Genomic DNA, 16,329 nt, shown 5'->3' on the forward strand with positions numbered 1-16,329 from the left:
ATGGAAGGGCTACAGAGTTTGCAAGTCTCCCTGCAACTTAAATTATAGATGGTTTCCAGGAGTTTCCTTAATAAAATTTGTCTAGGGAGAAAATATTGGTGTCAGTGAGGGGAAAAAATCTGATTCACGGAAAATGGAAAAGAGAAAGGCAGCTTCAACCAGGAGTTAGCCATCAATCTATTTCTTAGACAGAGTCTTGGCAAAACCCATTCTCCTGGTGGAACTTGCCTGGAGTAGACCAGATTGATTTGACAGTCTCTTAGCCTAATAAATGCTTGACCTCAAGGTCTGCTGAATTCACTAAATTCACTATGCAGAGAGAATTGGGAACCAATCACCTCTGGGGAACATCCTGTTCTGCAGCCCTCCCCTGATAAAGGCCTTGACTGCTTTCAGCCTTATCGAGATGACTAGATGAAAGCTGCTCTCAGAAGAAGAAAGGTTAATCGACTACGCTGCTGTTAATCAATCACTTGGAAAGATTCAGCACTTACAATAGGTAGGTCCCCCTTCCTGCCAGGAGGTTCTTGCATGTTAACCAGGGACCATCTCCTCCGGTTTGAAGGATGAGTAGCAGACAGAGACGCAATCCAGACGGATGCCAGGTGTCTGATCCAAAGCCAGCTGAAGTCAATAGAAAGACTCCCGGTGAGCTCGATGGGCTTGGATCGGACCCCGGAGAAAGACTTATTATCCAAGGTTTGTTCTGCATACAGATACTGCGCTTCTTTTAGTACTGAAGGATCCTTGAAAAGCAGCAGATTCATCGCCCTTTTGCCTCCCTGTGAAATCAAGCTTCTGCAAATCATACTGTGTCCCATTTACCCTGACTGTCAGATATGGCTGACATCCAGCAAAGGAAAATTACCTGCCTGTGACAGCAAAGACAGACACGTATACGTTTCAAAACCTCTAAAGAATACAGAAAGAAAAAGTGCCCAACTGCTAATGTTTTCCTGGCCCTTTTGTAATCGCCACTAGCCAAAACCACAGCTTTCTCAGAAGAGGAAAAGCTAGATCCGTTTCTGAAAGGACGAGTGGGAAATCGAGGGAATGAAACTGGAAAGATCCCGCCTTGGAGAGGCAGCAGCTCCGTGCTGAGCAACCGGCGGTAGGCAAGGTGAGGCTGGCGGAGCCAGAGGGAAAAAACAGAGGAGAAAACGCACGCTTAGAAACTACCCCTGAAGATTAGCTATTTCTCTAAATTAACAGCTGTATTCGGCACCAACATTAACAGGTGACAAAACAGCGACCGTCCTCGACGCCCGCCTAACCGGCGGCGGAGAGCCTCAGCCCGTTGTTACAAACCCAGACCCTCCTACCCCAGTGCAGCACCACTTGGTAACGCACCCGCCGAAAAGCCGCCTGGCCAAGCGTTGAAACCAAGAGCCACACGCCTTCATGCTACCTACAGCTCCACGTACCAGTTTATAGTTTATTGCTTCCGCGAGGCACTGCTGGTGGCAGTTTCTCACTAGCAGCCTTACCCAAGGCAGGCTCCTGGCCTGAACTCGTGCCAGCCTTCACCCGTCTGGCTCCGTCTGCCGCCAGAAGGCTTCAGCGCCGCTCAAATCCTGCGACATCGCTGCCGGCCTCAAATTTTCACGTTAGGAACAACCCAGTTTTCACTAGAGGCGGTTACCTGGAGAATGACAGACTGGTCCCATGGAGTGTACCTGTCCTAGCTAGTGAAGGGGCACCAGGTCTTTCAGAAGGCTGGAGAGCACTCCAGATGCAGCGACTATTCTCTGCTCCTCTGGAAGGTCACGGCCCTACAAAGCATCCCGGGTGATGGATCTTTCCTCCTTATGCAGTGACAGCGAGCAACAGATCAGTGGAAGAGAACGATCTAAGGTGCACTATATACATGATTTCTATGTGCTCCGAGAAAACGCTATCTTAAATGTAGCCGTGCTCTTTGCCAGTTAACAGCTGTGGTTGCCAACCCAATTCCCTGGTCTTCCCGTTGCTGGGTGAAAAACACCCGCAGGACAGATCCTGCACCCACATCCAAAAGGAAGGACTGGTATTTGCTGACTTTTTTCCCTTTGGCTCAATTGCCAGAACCACCAGGACGGCAAGCAGAGCAGGGCAGGTATCATTAAAGGGTGAAGGTGCCTGTCCAGTCCATAAGGAAACCTCACAAGAAATTCCACAAGAAAACAAGAACGAGGTTTAAGAGTTCCATCGGCCTCTTTCCCAGAGAAGACTTGGGTATAGCAGCTTATAAATCTGAAAAGTTCAGCTTAACTCCACAGTTGTGCGTAACGCGCACTGCATCAAAACACACAAGCAGCAGTCCTCTGAGTAGCGCTCTGCTTTAAGAGCCTAAAATTTGTTGTCTATAACCTTTGTATTAAAATAATGTCAAAAGTTACCAACCTGCTATGCTAAATGGGAATACTCTGCGGCTTTCCACCTCTTGTTTCAGGTTACTGCAGGTGCAGATTCGTGAAAACAGCGCCTTATCTGCTCACGTTTGAAACCGGATTTTCACAGCCCTAACTTCCATTTTTGAATGAGATTCTGTTATATACTTAACTGTATTGCAGCAACAGCAGCAGGTCCTGTCGCGTTCACCGTTCCACTGGCGTACGCCGAACCGCACTCCCCTGCAATTCTCTCGCCAGCGGTGCATCCTGCTGTAGCCACAAAACTGCGAAGAGGTCCAGATAAAAAGTGATATATTCCATCGGTGACTATTCATTTCTTAACCCGCAGCGGATGAGCACAAAGCACCTGCAGCTCGGCGCTAATGACCAAGCGAGGAAGTACAAAGGTCACCGCCTAATCAATTTTTCCTCGTCTTGTCTGGAACAGCATCCTACGAGGCTTAACCGCGCAAACTTGGTCGCACTGCATTATGACACCTGAAGAGAAAATCTGTCTGAAAGGAATGGAAAGATGGATGGCGGAGAAACGGAAGGAAAAGTCTGAGTGCTTTATCGACCCAACTGACATCCTACGAATGGTAAGCAATAAAAATTTATTGAGAAGTAGAAAAGTTCTTACTTACCCTTACCACTGCCCCCCAAATTGTTAATGCCACAGAAAAATGCAAAATTCCCTTAAACCACGCATTTAAAAATCTCGCAATTTTATTTGCATATAAAGGCCGCTAGATATAATATCACAATAAATTTAAAGAAACGACTGCTTTTCTAAATTCCATTAACAAGGTAACATAAAATAGAACAAAGCTCAATAGCATTTACAGTGGTAGAACAGAAATAACTATCTGCAACAATATTTTGTGCTAGCGAGATTGCATTTACACACAGTGCAAAATAAGAAAAAGGAAATAAAAAGACAAGAAGAATATTTAAATATAAAGGACAACTAAGCCTTATTTTACTTAGGCTTGATTGTATCCGTTTGACTCTATACACGCCTGAACTACGACAAAGATTTAACTCGGGCTCTTGAAGGCCTTGAGCACTTGGAAAACGTGTCACATCCTTCATAATTTAGATGTGCTGTACAGCATAATTTTGCAGATGCTATACTGGCAATATTAAATCCTAGCTTAGTTATAATGCACAAAAAATACATATATATATAAATTCATATTTAAAAGGAGTCCGCATTTACATTTTTTTTTTTTTTTTACTGCATGAAATACCTGCTCTTTGCAGCTTTCACCCCCAGTCTTTTAAAGCTAAAATAATTTAAAAACAAACAATAAAAGGTAGATATCACATACAGGCTGTGGCTATCTATATCAGTCTTTAACGTATAAAGCAGGTAGAGACAAACAACTGAGAAGTCTATTTGCCCCTTGCTGCATTCTACTGTTAACAGAAACAAGTTTCAGTCCACGCACACATATGAAGAGGTAAATGGACCCCAAAATATTGTTTGTGCTACTAAACAAAATAATAATAATAAAAAAAATTGATATAAGTGGAGATGAAAAGCTAACATTTAGACCTAAGGAAAAAGAAGACACTTAAAAAACCCCGACAATAACATAAGTTGTGCAAACTTGGGTGTTTTTAAATGCTGCCTATTTTTTAGCTTATAATATAATATTAAAATAAGGTCTCTCACTTATTAAAAGAAAGCTTGGCTGTCCTTTTGAGAACACTATAACAATTTACAATGGCAAATTTATTGAAAAACAAAATTCATTTTACAAATTCACAATGCTTTATCAATTTAAAATGAACGCTGCATTTCCAAAAAGCACAACCTCTAACTTTTCTTCTTGTTTCTTTTGTACCAGCAATTTACAAAAAAAAAAAAAAAAAAAAAAAAGAAATACCCCAAAACCCCAATCCCCACCCCAAAACAAAATCCCCCTGGTTCCCGCAAATTCTCACGCCCCGCCCCCCAATTTTGAAATAAACATGTAACAGAATGTAAGTTTTATAATTAGAAAATGGCAGTTTATAGACCTTCCCCAGTTCCAAATGTGCAGCAGTGCTTCATGATCCTTGAGGGGTTGGAAGGTCAAATATAATTGGAGGGTTGGTGGGTTGAAAGCTGACTGTACACGTTGAAGCATTGATGTACGTCGTGTAACCGTCTGTCATAATGCCATAACCTGTAGGGAGAACGTGTCACACTTACTGTAATATAAACAAACGATAGTGCCCGTGGGCAGCTGCACTGAAAGCTTCTTGTGGGATCAGTGCTTTGGAAGAAAATTGAATTAATCCCTTCAAAATGGTAGAAGCCCTCGAAAGCTGCCAACAAGGCTTGATTGAAGAAATACAACGTACTGAATTTGAAATAAGACCCGATGCTTTCGGTTTATGTACGAACTTTTTTCCCCCCCATGGAAAATCCTCCGTTGCAATTGGATACAGCAGAAACAGAGACAAAATCTCAAACGTACTTTTTCTAATTACTTAATTAGCGAGCTGTAGTTTGCATGCCTGTGATGGCTGCCATAAGAAAAAGACTTAGAAGTAACTTTGGTTACTCTGTGGGCAATGAACCCAACCCGGTAAGCTTTCCCCGCGCTAGCCCGCATCAACCAGTTCCTCATCACAGGCCTGCCAAGCTGGCGTTCACGCTGCCTTGGGAAACCTCAGAAACTCATTAGCAGGTTACAAACATACGTACATCTATATTTACCTTATATGTATATATACACACACATATGTAAGTGTATATATATATATTTACCAGTGAAAATCATGACTAAGGAAAGGAATCTCCTGCTATAGACACAACAGAGCACTGGAGGTCAATGGATGAGTCCTGGTTTAAGCAAAAAATTGGGGTGAAAGTTAAACAGGTGACTGCTTTTCATTATGAAGAGACCTTGATAACTTGTTCCCAGATAAAAAAAAGCAAGAAGTGAATATTAATCACAGGTTTTTCAGCATGCCAAGGACTTGACTCCTCAGTAACACTATGGCATCCGTTTCAGGATGTTGAAGACATCTTCTAAACATCTGGCCAGCAACGCTCTCGTTCAGAGTGTGCCCGAGGAACCAGCAGCAATGCTGTTTCTCTGCTGGCCTCGACCTGCTCTCCCACTGGCCGTACGGGAATAGGACGTAACAGAGAGTTGCGCACTCTGGTAATTTTGGGCAAGTGGAGCAAACTATAGCGACCCATGGATTGAGTCACACTTGAGCCTTCACTCAGCAAGTGTGATGTGAGAATACAAAGGATGACAGAAGTGCAGAGATACCGAGAAGGCAAGGAGGTCTCCTCCTCTTACATTCCCTCAAGGATAGGGAGATAGGGGCTCCAGTTCCACCAGTGCAAAAGGTGAAAGCTTTGCCATTGTTTTCAGCTGGCATCCACAAAGAGCTAACAAAGAAGCTAGAAAAAAAATCTACGAAGAATGTGGCACCAAATGCACCTTTTAAAAAAAAAACAAACACAAACCAGAGTTTCATGGAGGAAGAGAACTTCCCATCTCTAACCCACAGGGAAAAAATCTTTTTCTTTTAAACCATTATGATACAGTACAGATCACCGCTGTCTGAAAGCTAAGATAAATACAGCTACCCACAGTGTCTATCAGAAAGAATAATCACTTCAGAATTGCTGCACTGTCCGCCGGTATTACTTTATTTATTTAGACTGGCAATTTTGATTTAGATCATCTCATGGTGGGAAAAACCTTGTTTGCGGTTGTCCTTGCTTATCAACCAGGAAAAAAAAACCTGCATCACCAAAATGTGTGTAATGCCTCCATTGATTTAATGTAATGTGGTGCACGTTCACCTCAGTTGGAGTTGGATGAGAATTAATTGCACTGTAAGATAATGCTCTTAACAATTGGCTGTTTCTTTCTGCACTGAAACAAGCTGTTCTTCCATCTTCCGCATAAGTAGCAAACAGGATTTTAACTCTTTTGTTAGTATTCCTCCAAGAATGTAGTTGAACGTTCACTTTCAATATGTGCTACCACCTTTCCTTTGAGATTTCAACGTAAGGTGCTGCATGTGGTCCCTCGGGGCTTTCTCATAGTACTGATCTCGTACGACAGAATACCTTCCTCGCCCGTTACTTAACGCTATTACAACGAGAAGTTTCATCACCCAGTGTCTCTACAAAGGCTGTAGACAATCTACATGTTTTAGCTGGAAGTCCTGCTGTATTTACTTATTCTTAATATGCAAGGATTAATATTTATACAAAATAGCCAGCCTTTTTCTGGGGGCATTAAAAGACTGCTCTTCATGCCACTATACCTAAGGTCATGTCAGTATTTCCATTATAAACTCTTTATTTACAGACACCAGGCATAAAACTCATTCCGTGAAGTCACAAGGGCTTCAGAAAAAACACCACTAGTTGAGAAAGCCGTCCTTTTTTTTATTTTTCTTTTATGAAGTCCTCCATACCTTTAAGCCTACGGAGAACCTAATTAGAGTCAATGGAGAAACCTCCGGGGGGACAATATAAAGCATTTAATGTGTAATTTCGAGTTCCAGGGTCACAAAGTCTTACACTCTCTCTCAGGCAGAACTCCTAGTGTTTGTCTCTCAGCCACATGAAAGCTACAAAATTGTATTAAATATTTAAGCGTCTCCAAAACGGATTTAATCTCCCGGACTCTTCCACTGCCACAAACTGAGCTTATTGTTTTTGAAGCTTCACACTCTGCCTGATCTGGTACTGACAGTGGGGAAATCTCTCTTCTAAACCATGAGACTGCTGGAAGGTAACACACACAGTACAAACTGTATTACGGGATGCTTTTAGAAACGTATGCAAAGTGAGTTCTGGCAATCTCTCCTCCTGATGTCTGGCTCGAGACGCCCTCCTTTCTGCTTCTCCTCATACGCTGAGGGAGGTGAGCTGAGACAGTAAGTTGCCTTCGCTTTTCCTTTTTTTCCCTGGCACCTTTCTTGGCTCCGGTGCTTGGAATAATGGGGATCATTTTCATTTTGGCTTGCAAGTGTGGAGAACCTCATCTGTTTCTCTAACCAAGTTTGTCAAAATTCGAATTGCTTTCAAATAACCTGTGTGGAACAACCTTTGCGCAGTGAAAGATGGAGGTGGCTAAATGTAGCGCGGCGTTCCTGAAACAGTCTGTTTTAATTCTAGCATAAATTTACAAAAGCACTGTGCGCGCCATCACTTCCCCCAATTCCCTCCCTACTTTAGTCCAATATGCCGTCACCCATCCTTTGCAATACACCATTGAAACGTGCTGCGTTGAAATCAGCCGGAGATCGAAATGGGGAGTAGCGCTGCTCCTTACCTTCATGAATCCCACCAAAGACATGGAGTTTGGGCCTTACTCGCCTCTGCACTGTGTTCAACAGTTCCACACAACCCACTCTCTGCAGCTCCTTTGGAACCCAGTCTCGAAAACCTGAAGGCAAAAAGCAATCAATACTATTAATTCTCTCCGTTCAGGTAAGGTTTCACGTAGTCTTTCAGGAAGTCATAATTCATGGAAGGTTTATTACATTATCTGTAGTCGTAACCTCTCCATTAAAGCACACAATGGCTTTTAAGAAATGTTTCACCGTCACTTTGTCTTCCTTAAGATTTCCTCCCTCCATCTGCATTAATATTTTTCTGGATGTGATTTGGGTTTTTAAACTATAGGTTTAAACTCATCTTCCACCTTGAAAACCTGGGACATTTATTCCCGGCACTGCTGCAGATTCTTCTTCCCTTTCCCCTGGCTCCCACAGCACTCGCCTTCCCAAGCCAGCTCGGTGGTTACTCCAGGACCAAAATACCTCTGAAAGATCAGCTGCTCTACGACCTGCCACCTCTGCCACCGCAAAGCTTTAAAACGCAGTCCCCCACAACTTCCAGAGGTCTGCAAACGTCAGGTTACTCCTGAGTCCCCGCTCACCACCAACAGGCAACGTAGCACAAGAGCGTCCAAGGAGCTAGGGCTAATTGACTACGCTGCCACTCAGTCCTACGGATAATACGGAAAAACGCCCCAAACTCGACATCAGCTATCAGAGAAGTCTGCTGCCTGGACTAGCACTGATAAGGATCAGCGGGGCAGGATGAATGAGGAGGAGGAAAAGGGAAATCTGGAGCCACATCCAACTGCAGCACCGTTCTACTGACTTTAGAGTAATTACACCCTGTGCCAAGTTTATCCCAGGTAGTAAAAACATGTTGTGACATGAACTTGACTGAATTCTGGAGAGAACAAAGAGTCCAGTTACAGCTCTACCTCCCTCAATATTTACGTAATTTAAAAAGCAGCATTTTGCCAATATTATCATGCAGACTGAGACCTAGACCCCCTCCTTTTAGGCACAGTACTAGCACCTAATCTGTGCCTGTAGTTAAAATACTCTACCAACCTTTGGAAATTGAACTTCATTATCTCCATCAAACCCAAAATTTAAGTACGCTTATTCAATTACAGCATTCATTAGTGTCTGCAGCGTTACAGTATTTCTGCATGAACCCAATTCAGAGCAGATGGATTAGCAACCCGTTTAAAATAGCACCCACGAAACATCATAAACATGCTTGTGGGGTTTTTTTTTTTTGCTTCTTTGGGAAAACAAACAGATTAAAAGAGCGCTATTCAAAGCGTTGGTTTTCAATATCCGGTTTTCAAGATCCACTGTCAGAGGATGGCGCATCACTGCTTTATCAAAGCAGCATGCCGGTAGCTCTAGTAAGATTAAAGAGAATTTGGGGATCGTCTTACAACATTCTCTAAGTAGTATTAAAAGAATGACCAGGTTATAAAGGAGCAGGTACGTTGCCAGTCAGAAACCTTCTGGACTTCCCCCCCTCGCATTAGCTCTGCTTAGATTGCTGACTCTTAACTTAATTGTGGTACAAAACATAAGCAGGCACTAATTCCTGACTTCCTCCCCGAGACGCTCTGCGAGCGCACTGAGCCAGCCCGGCAGCACTTCAATGCTGTTTTATAACGGCACCTTGCAAATCTGGGAAGTTTTCTTTATATTCACTGCCATCCCAAAAGTCAGCGACTTCACGTGATCATGTGATGATCTGATCCCTCGGATTTCAAGAGCTTACTAAAACACCGACAAAATCACAGTCTACTAAGAAAAACGGTAATGAAGAAGAGACTGATACGCTTTCTCATCCTGATAAGCCAAATTTATAAAAGACAGATGCTCAGCTGTTGTAAAACCAACTGAAATATCTAAAGCGTGGTCCTAGACTGCTTGCCACATGTGTCTTAAAGAAAAGCAGTAAATAATGTGCGATGCTGTCTTGTGGGGTACAGGATAGGGGAAAAAACAGTGGGAACTTGCAAATGGTTTTAGTATGGTCTTTAATGACTTTAGGTATGCCAAATCGGAGTGTTCCTGCCTCTGCTGAATGATCATCTTAGTGTCTTTTTCAGACCACCAGAACTTAGTTTAGAACTCAGAATTAAAATGGGGATCACTGAATTACTCACATTTACAAGGCAGGAAAAATTTAACTAAATCAAAAACTTCAACTAATTAATGAAAAAACAAATTGTGCATTTATATACTTGTACTCACCAGTCATTAGCTTGAGTAAGGAATAACCACCTGAGAACATAAATTTATTCCTTCACAAATTTGCTATCAGTCAATTAATATCTTTAAAAATACCTTTACATATTCTCAGTTTCCAAGGAAATTATCAAGGAGAATAACTATGTGGCTACGTACTCCTCAGCTCTTGACCGCATACTCTAAAACCTTAAGGAAACACATCATCGTCGTGCAAAAATGTTTTAAAAGTTCTAGTCAATCTCTAAAAAATTGTATGGGGTTGGAAACTGTTTGTCAGATGAATACTGTTCTTAAATAAAATGCAAAGCTCTAATGGCTACAGAATCAGGTACTTGATCTTGCTTAGCTTGAGTTAAACAAAAAATCTAATTTTTATTAAGAAACACAAGGAAGCTCAACGCATCTGCTAAGCCTAATAATAATCACTTCACACTTCTTCCAAAAAGGCTTTTTAATTCACGGGTTTGAGTTTGGGTGCAGTTACAGTGTAGCTTACAGCATTATTATTTTTGCTCATTTTGAAAGTAAAATTCTCAGGCAAAAAAAAAAAAAAAAAAATCACACACAGCTTTTGGTTCACTTACCAAGGGGAGGTCCGTGTGTCATTAGTATATCAATTCCCTCAGGAATAAGGTTCCACTTGTCTAGCAAAGACTGACCTCTGGGTAGGTTAAAGCCCCATCCATTAAACCACGGTGTCCTTTGGGGGGAAAAAAAAGATGAACTGCATCAGTATAGAACGAAAATGTCTTCCCTTCTCCAATTTTTCTGAACTAAATAATTTCCGCACTTCAGAGATCACTTGTAGACAGCCTTTTTGAAGGGGACGCTGCTAAAACAAAATGGTTCAAATACATACATACATACATACATACACTCATCTATGCGGCTGAATTTAGATTAATATCCTATGCTCTTTTTGTACAAGAGTATTCAGCCCGGCGGCGTTTATCCACTAAAGAAAGGGAAAAAAATTAAAATATCAGAGACTTAATCGAAAGCTTTTTGCCAGAGTTTGGGGATGTTCAAACACAAGAACGCCTTGTTCATGTTACCTACCTAAACAAGCAAAATTCTCCTAAGTTTTTGGAGGCAAGAGACGATTTCTCACAGCAAAAGGCAGCTAGTGGGCAACGGCTCAAGAGGAGGGCTGTACGATGCCATGGTTATAAGCTCCGTCTGTACTATGACATTTCACTAAACATAAACTTGCTTTGTTTAGCACTTTTAATATCAGAACGTTGTCACATAACTTGGCTTTGACCTCCCGAGGCTCCTAGAGGTCTTGATCACCCAACGGTGATCAAGCCCAACGGCCTCACGGTGACTTTTTCAATAGATCTTAGAATTTAAAATTCATTTAATATTTCTTAAGGAAAACGGAGATCCTCAGTCTCCACCCTCACAGCACAGCGTTGTTCTGAGACACTGGTTTATCCATCAAGCCAGGCGTGTGGTGATGAAAAGTGGACTTTCTAGAAGTACTTTTTCAGTGTATAACAGCCAAACTGAATGGGTTTGATGCAGGTGTGTTATAGTAAAGCCTTTGCATATCAGGTAGGTCCACCCAGCAACTGTTCTGCAGAGAGAGTATATTTACACCTGTTACTAACGTTTTATACAGGTGTCAGAATCACAATAATTTTAAGAGTTTTCACCCATAGGTGTGTTTCCTAGAGCTCAGGCAACCGAGTTGGACCGGGTTGCTTCATTTTCTAGGTCGGATACTCCTGGTCCCAGCCCTAGGCATCATTTGGGGTCACCCTTCTGAGAGTTCAAGCTGCTCCTGCAGTCTTCTGTGTACTGCAGTTCTGACAATAAAAACCGGGAAAAAAAAACCCAAACAAACCAGCCATAAGGAAAAGCGTATCTGTTAAAAAGAGAGAGACCATTAAGACTTGTACATAATTTCATTACATAATCTGCCTTCCGCACCCTCTAAATTATACATATTTCAGCCTCAAACATGCACTGAAGTGGAAATTTCCTGCTGAGATTACACCTCTAATTTTTTTTTTTTTTTTTTTTTTTTTAATCGAAGTATTTTGTTTGCCAGGGACAATAATTTGACCGATGAGGATTATACCCCGTTATATGTACGGTCTGAATTCCCGGCAATCGGCAGCCTGGGAGAACAGCAGGCGCTGCTAACGCAGGAGCAGGAAGGTCACTGGTGTCTTAGTAACAAATAATAGACGCATCCCATGTAGTCCTACTGGACTAATACTTCTCCTGCACACCCAGAGGAACTCGTTCAACCCAGCAGACTTCCCGGATGCTGGATGAACGCTAACAAGACAGAAAAAATTAGATGTTAGTTAAACGTTTTATGTAAGCCACGGGTTCCTAATGTGCATAGCAATGAAACTTCACCTCTCGCTGCTGCCTTACTCTGCACCCTCTGAAACATTTAAAGAGGTTCATACGTTGTAAAGTTAAGGTCAGTGTTCCTCACAGGAGGTTTGTATGCAGCTGAACTAAAACTGAAGCACGTGTCTTCGCTTTCTTTTGCTAAATCACGAGTGTTTCTGCTTTTCTACAATTGACCTTTCTGAAACACAGATCTAAATTTCCCTCCCTATAATGTTGCTAGGTTTTAACGTATCGAGATTATCGTAACCTTCAGGGCTGCAGTTAAAAGCTAAAATACGGTTTGGCTAAACATTCAGCTGCTTAAAAAAACAAACACACGGCAGCATAGGTTGAACTTTTCACTGTCAATTAATGATTCTTTCCCCACTTGCATTTCTCCTGCAGATAATACTGTAGTTATTACACCATAGTTAAACCTGAAATGTGAAACCACATCTGCGATCTCTCTGGAGCTCTTTGGAGACTGCAGCCACAAAAACCCCTGGATTTGTCGGCAGGTTTTTTATTTTATTTTCTTCTGAAGCACCGGGGGAGGAGGAGGAGGGGGGGAACCTGAGCTCCAATATATTCTTCATTCACCAGCCCCTGTAATTAGCTGTGACTAACAGGCACCACATGGGAATCCACTTGTAAGAAAACTTTCGAGAAACCTTCCCCGTTATGCAGCATGTGCGCACACACACACAAAAAAAGAAAGTCAAGTACTTCTTTAACATACTAAATATTTTCACACAAAATGAGTAAATCGGGGAGCACAGCCGGCATGACCGGAAGAACAACTGGGCTACCGATTTAGGTTTCAATCATTTAAACCAGGAACCCGCGCTGCGCCCCGACGACACAAACCCGGAGTCCCCGCGTTCCTGAGGCGGCGCGCGCGGGCATCGCCGGGAAGCCAAGAGGAAAGAGGACGTGTTCGGAACACCACCGGTAAGAAAAAACGGCCTTATGGCACAGATTCAGGTTTAGATGAGATCACAAGGAAGGTCACCCGACGTTTGCACTACGCTGTGTTGCAGCGCAGACAAAACGGGAGTTGATGTAGTGTGAATCCCGGGAGTGGGCAGATGAATAGCTGTTTACCCCCAGCAAACTTTAAACGCGTGGGGGAAAGACAAAGCCCGCACTGTCGGTCGGCAGTGTCCTATCAAGGGACGTCGGATAGGGATATTTCACTCCTGTTAGTGCCCTTTTTTGCATATGTGAGAGTTAAACAAGAGTCACGCTCAACTTCTAAATGATTTAGAGGGAAAAAATTGTGCACGTAGTTACACACCTTCTGGAGCTCGTTACTTACTGGGAGAAACCACCTCATATCTAGGAAGAAGTTTCTGCAACGAATTTTGGCTGCACCCACCTGCGGTGAGTTGCAATCAGGTGCAAACAATTAGTAAAGGCTACTTAGTCATTAGTAACCGTATTTAAGATCTGACATATTTTCGTTTCCCGTGAAGTTCTGAGTAAAAGATTTCAGTTAACTCCTAAACGCATTAAGAGTATATACTTGATTATTAAGTAGCTGGCGAGAAAAGAAAGCGATCAGCTGTTGAATAACGCCACGAGGGAGGCGCGGATGTAAAAACCACAGGGATTAGTAATGAGAGATTACAAATGATTTTGTCATTTTACGTTTGACGGACCAGAACACATCCTCATACCCGAAGCACGGCGTGACGCGGGTCCCGCTTGCCCGGCGCGTCAGCCCGTGTCCGGCAGAACCTAATTGAGCCTCCGCTCGCCACAACCGCGCTGCACTTCACGGCATCCTTCACGTGCCATCAAGCCGTCACCATAACTCTTGATCCCCGGCTCGCCTGACAGCTCAGCCCTCCCCTGGCTGCAAAGCTTCCCTGTCATTTAGGGATAGCAGTTACGCTGGCACCAGATGTGACACCGGGAATATCCTCATCAAAGGCAGACACCTGGCCCATCGCTGCTCTCTCCAGTTCTTCATTGCTAGGCGGGAATCCCCACAGACCCCCCCCCCCCCCCCAAAACCTGGCACTTTGGAGGTGACATTTTCTGCAATTAAAAGAACGCTTCTGCGGTAGCAGGCTGCGTATTACCTTCACGCCTTGCGCTGCAAGAGACGCAGACATCACTTGACATAATACCGAGGAGGAGGGGATCCTAACGCTCGCGACAAGACTCACCCGCCTTTGCAGGTGTGCTGGGAGAATTCCCTGACAAGACACACAAATCCATCTGCTTTTCAGGCTGAGCGCCTTAAAAAGGCTCTTCAGCAGGTGATGGGATCTCCCTTTACCCGAGTTACTTTGTAAGCGTTTACGATTATACTATTACGTTTAAAAAAAAAAAAAAAAAAGCAGCAGTGACGGAGCATTATTTTATGACACAAAATCACAACCGCTCCTTGGTGTGTACTCCTCAGAAGCAACACCGTCACACAGGGAAAACAGGAGACACAAGGCCATGGCCAAGTTCATCCACGTCATCCAGGAATTTCAACTCCTTCTGGAACTTTAACATTTTTAAAGGATGATATCTCCTACTACCTACTTTCATCTCTTCTCTGGTTCATGAATTTAAATCACCTGATCCTCAGAGTTCAACAGCTCAAAAGGTACATGTACAATGAGACCTTCTAGATTCAGGTTTTCCTTTTACCTCTACCAGTAAATCCATTTATTTCAATAGTTACTTCTAAATAGGATTAGAAAAAATAAATTCTCTCGTGGGTTTTTAATCTTATGTACTGATTGATTTTTACGCCTACCCAGTCTTTTAGGCAAGTTTCCATTTTAGCCTTAATCCAATGAGTAAAGTGCACAGGAGGCAAAAATCTCAGTCTGTGTCCTTCTGAAAGGTGTCCAAAAGGGGTCGTGAGCAAGAAGCACTTCTACACAACTGATAACCATAATGAAATGCTCTTTATTTTTGTCAGCATTCAAATCGAACGGGGCTCACGAGGGACAGAGACAGTTCCATTCACAGAACAAAAACGGTGGGACCGGACACCGATGTGCATCCCTGGACTTGTTCAGTTACAGGATTAGCCCACACACGTATCCCCAGCGGATCTATTACAGTCCTAGACGAAAGCTGCAGCACACAGAACAAACTGCAGAAGGGGTAAGAAAAAAAAAGAAAGGAAAAAAAAAAAAAAAGAAAAGGTGACCTTTGTGCCGAGAAAAGAAAAGCCTTTCAATCCTCCTCCCTCCACCCCGAACGCTGCGCACAACTGTTTGCCAGGGCAGAGCAGCACACACGTGCCCGACTCCATTCAGTCACTGGCCAGAGCGTGCCCCGTGGGAACGCGCAGAAAGGGACCGCAGTGTGGGGCGAGGGAGAAGGGGAAGAGACTGTGTAATCATGGAAACACAAGGCTGAGCAGGGCAAGGGCACAAGGTGTTAAGGAAGCACGTTTTACAAGAGAAGAGCTTCTATAAAAGCTCTCTGAAAGTTGCCTTCTGTGCTACAAAACCTTTTTTTTTTAATTATAGTTAAGCTCCTCCTTCTAGTAAATATTCAAATGCTTTTTCATGACGTAACAACCACCAAGTAATCTTAAAGGCGAAATGATTTCCTAAATGTGCTCATGACATGCGATGCTGTGACACCAGTAAAAGGCAGCCTGGTGGCTCCAGCTGCATTTCATTCCCACTAGCATTCACCCGCCGTGGTGCCCCATTTAGAAGGTGAGGACAATAACACACAGCCAAAAGAAGCATCACAGGGTCTGGTTCCTCGGGATTTTGCTTACCCTGCGCCTTTACACAGCTGAAGCTCTCGTGAAAGTGGGTTACCAATACTGTGATTATATTCGCCAGGTTACTGTATGTATCTCCTTATTACTGACCCGCACAAAAGTCAGGAAGTCTCTAAAACATACTTCTCCTATTTTTACAATGTTAAAAAAACCTGAAGCCTCACCAGATGCTGGTAATTTTTTTTTCAGGTTTTATCTCTCTCTTTCAACCTACCACAACCTTTAAATACTTGCTGGTGGCCTAAATGACAACACATTTGAGAAACGCAGCCCCCACCCCCCCACCGTGGTTGGAGGGAAAGA

At 43.1% G+C, this 16,329-nt stretch overlaps 1 protein-coding gene across 2 annotated transcripts in view; it reads right to left on the reverse strand.

The window, feature by feature from the left end:
• Positions 1 to 4,323: 4,323 nt before the first annotated feature.
• Positions 4,324 to 16,329, reverse strand: part of MPPED2 (metallophosphoesterase domain containing 2) — a 107,910-nt gene continuing 95,904 nt past the window's right edge. For both annotated transcript variants that reach the window (XM_082485807.1, XM_082485808.1), the window contains 3 exons: positions 10,508 to 10,623; positions 7,676 to 7,789; positions 4,324 to 4,546 (listed from right to left, as the gene is read on the reverse strand). In XM_082485807.1, coding sequence (XP_082341933.1) covers positions 4,428 to 4,546; positions 7,676 to 7,789; positions 10,508 to 10,623 — 349 coding nt within the window. In that variant the 3' untranslated portion in view covers positions 4,324 to 4,427. The remainder of the gene's footprint in view (positions 4,547 to 7,675; positions 7,790 to 10,507; positions 10,624 to 16,329) is intronic.

This window comes from Vanellus vanellus, assembly GCF_965231255.1.
Source record: "Vanellus vanellus genome assembly, chromosome: 6".
NCBI classification, from domain to species: Eukaryota; Metazoa; Chordata; class Aves; order Charadriiformes; family Charadriidae; genus Vanellus; species Vanellus vanellus.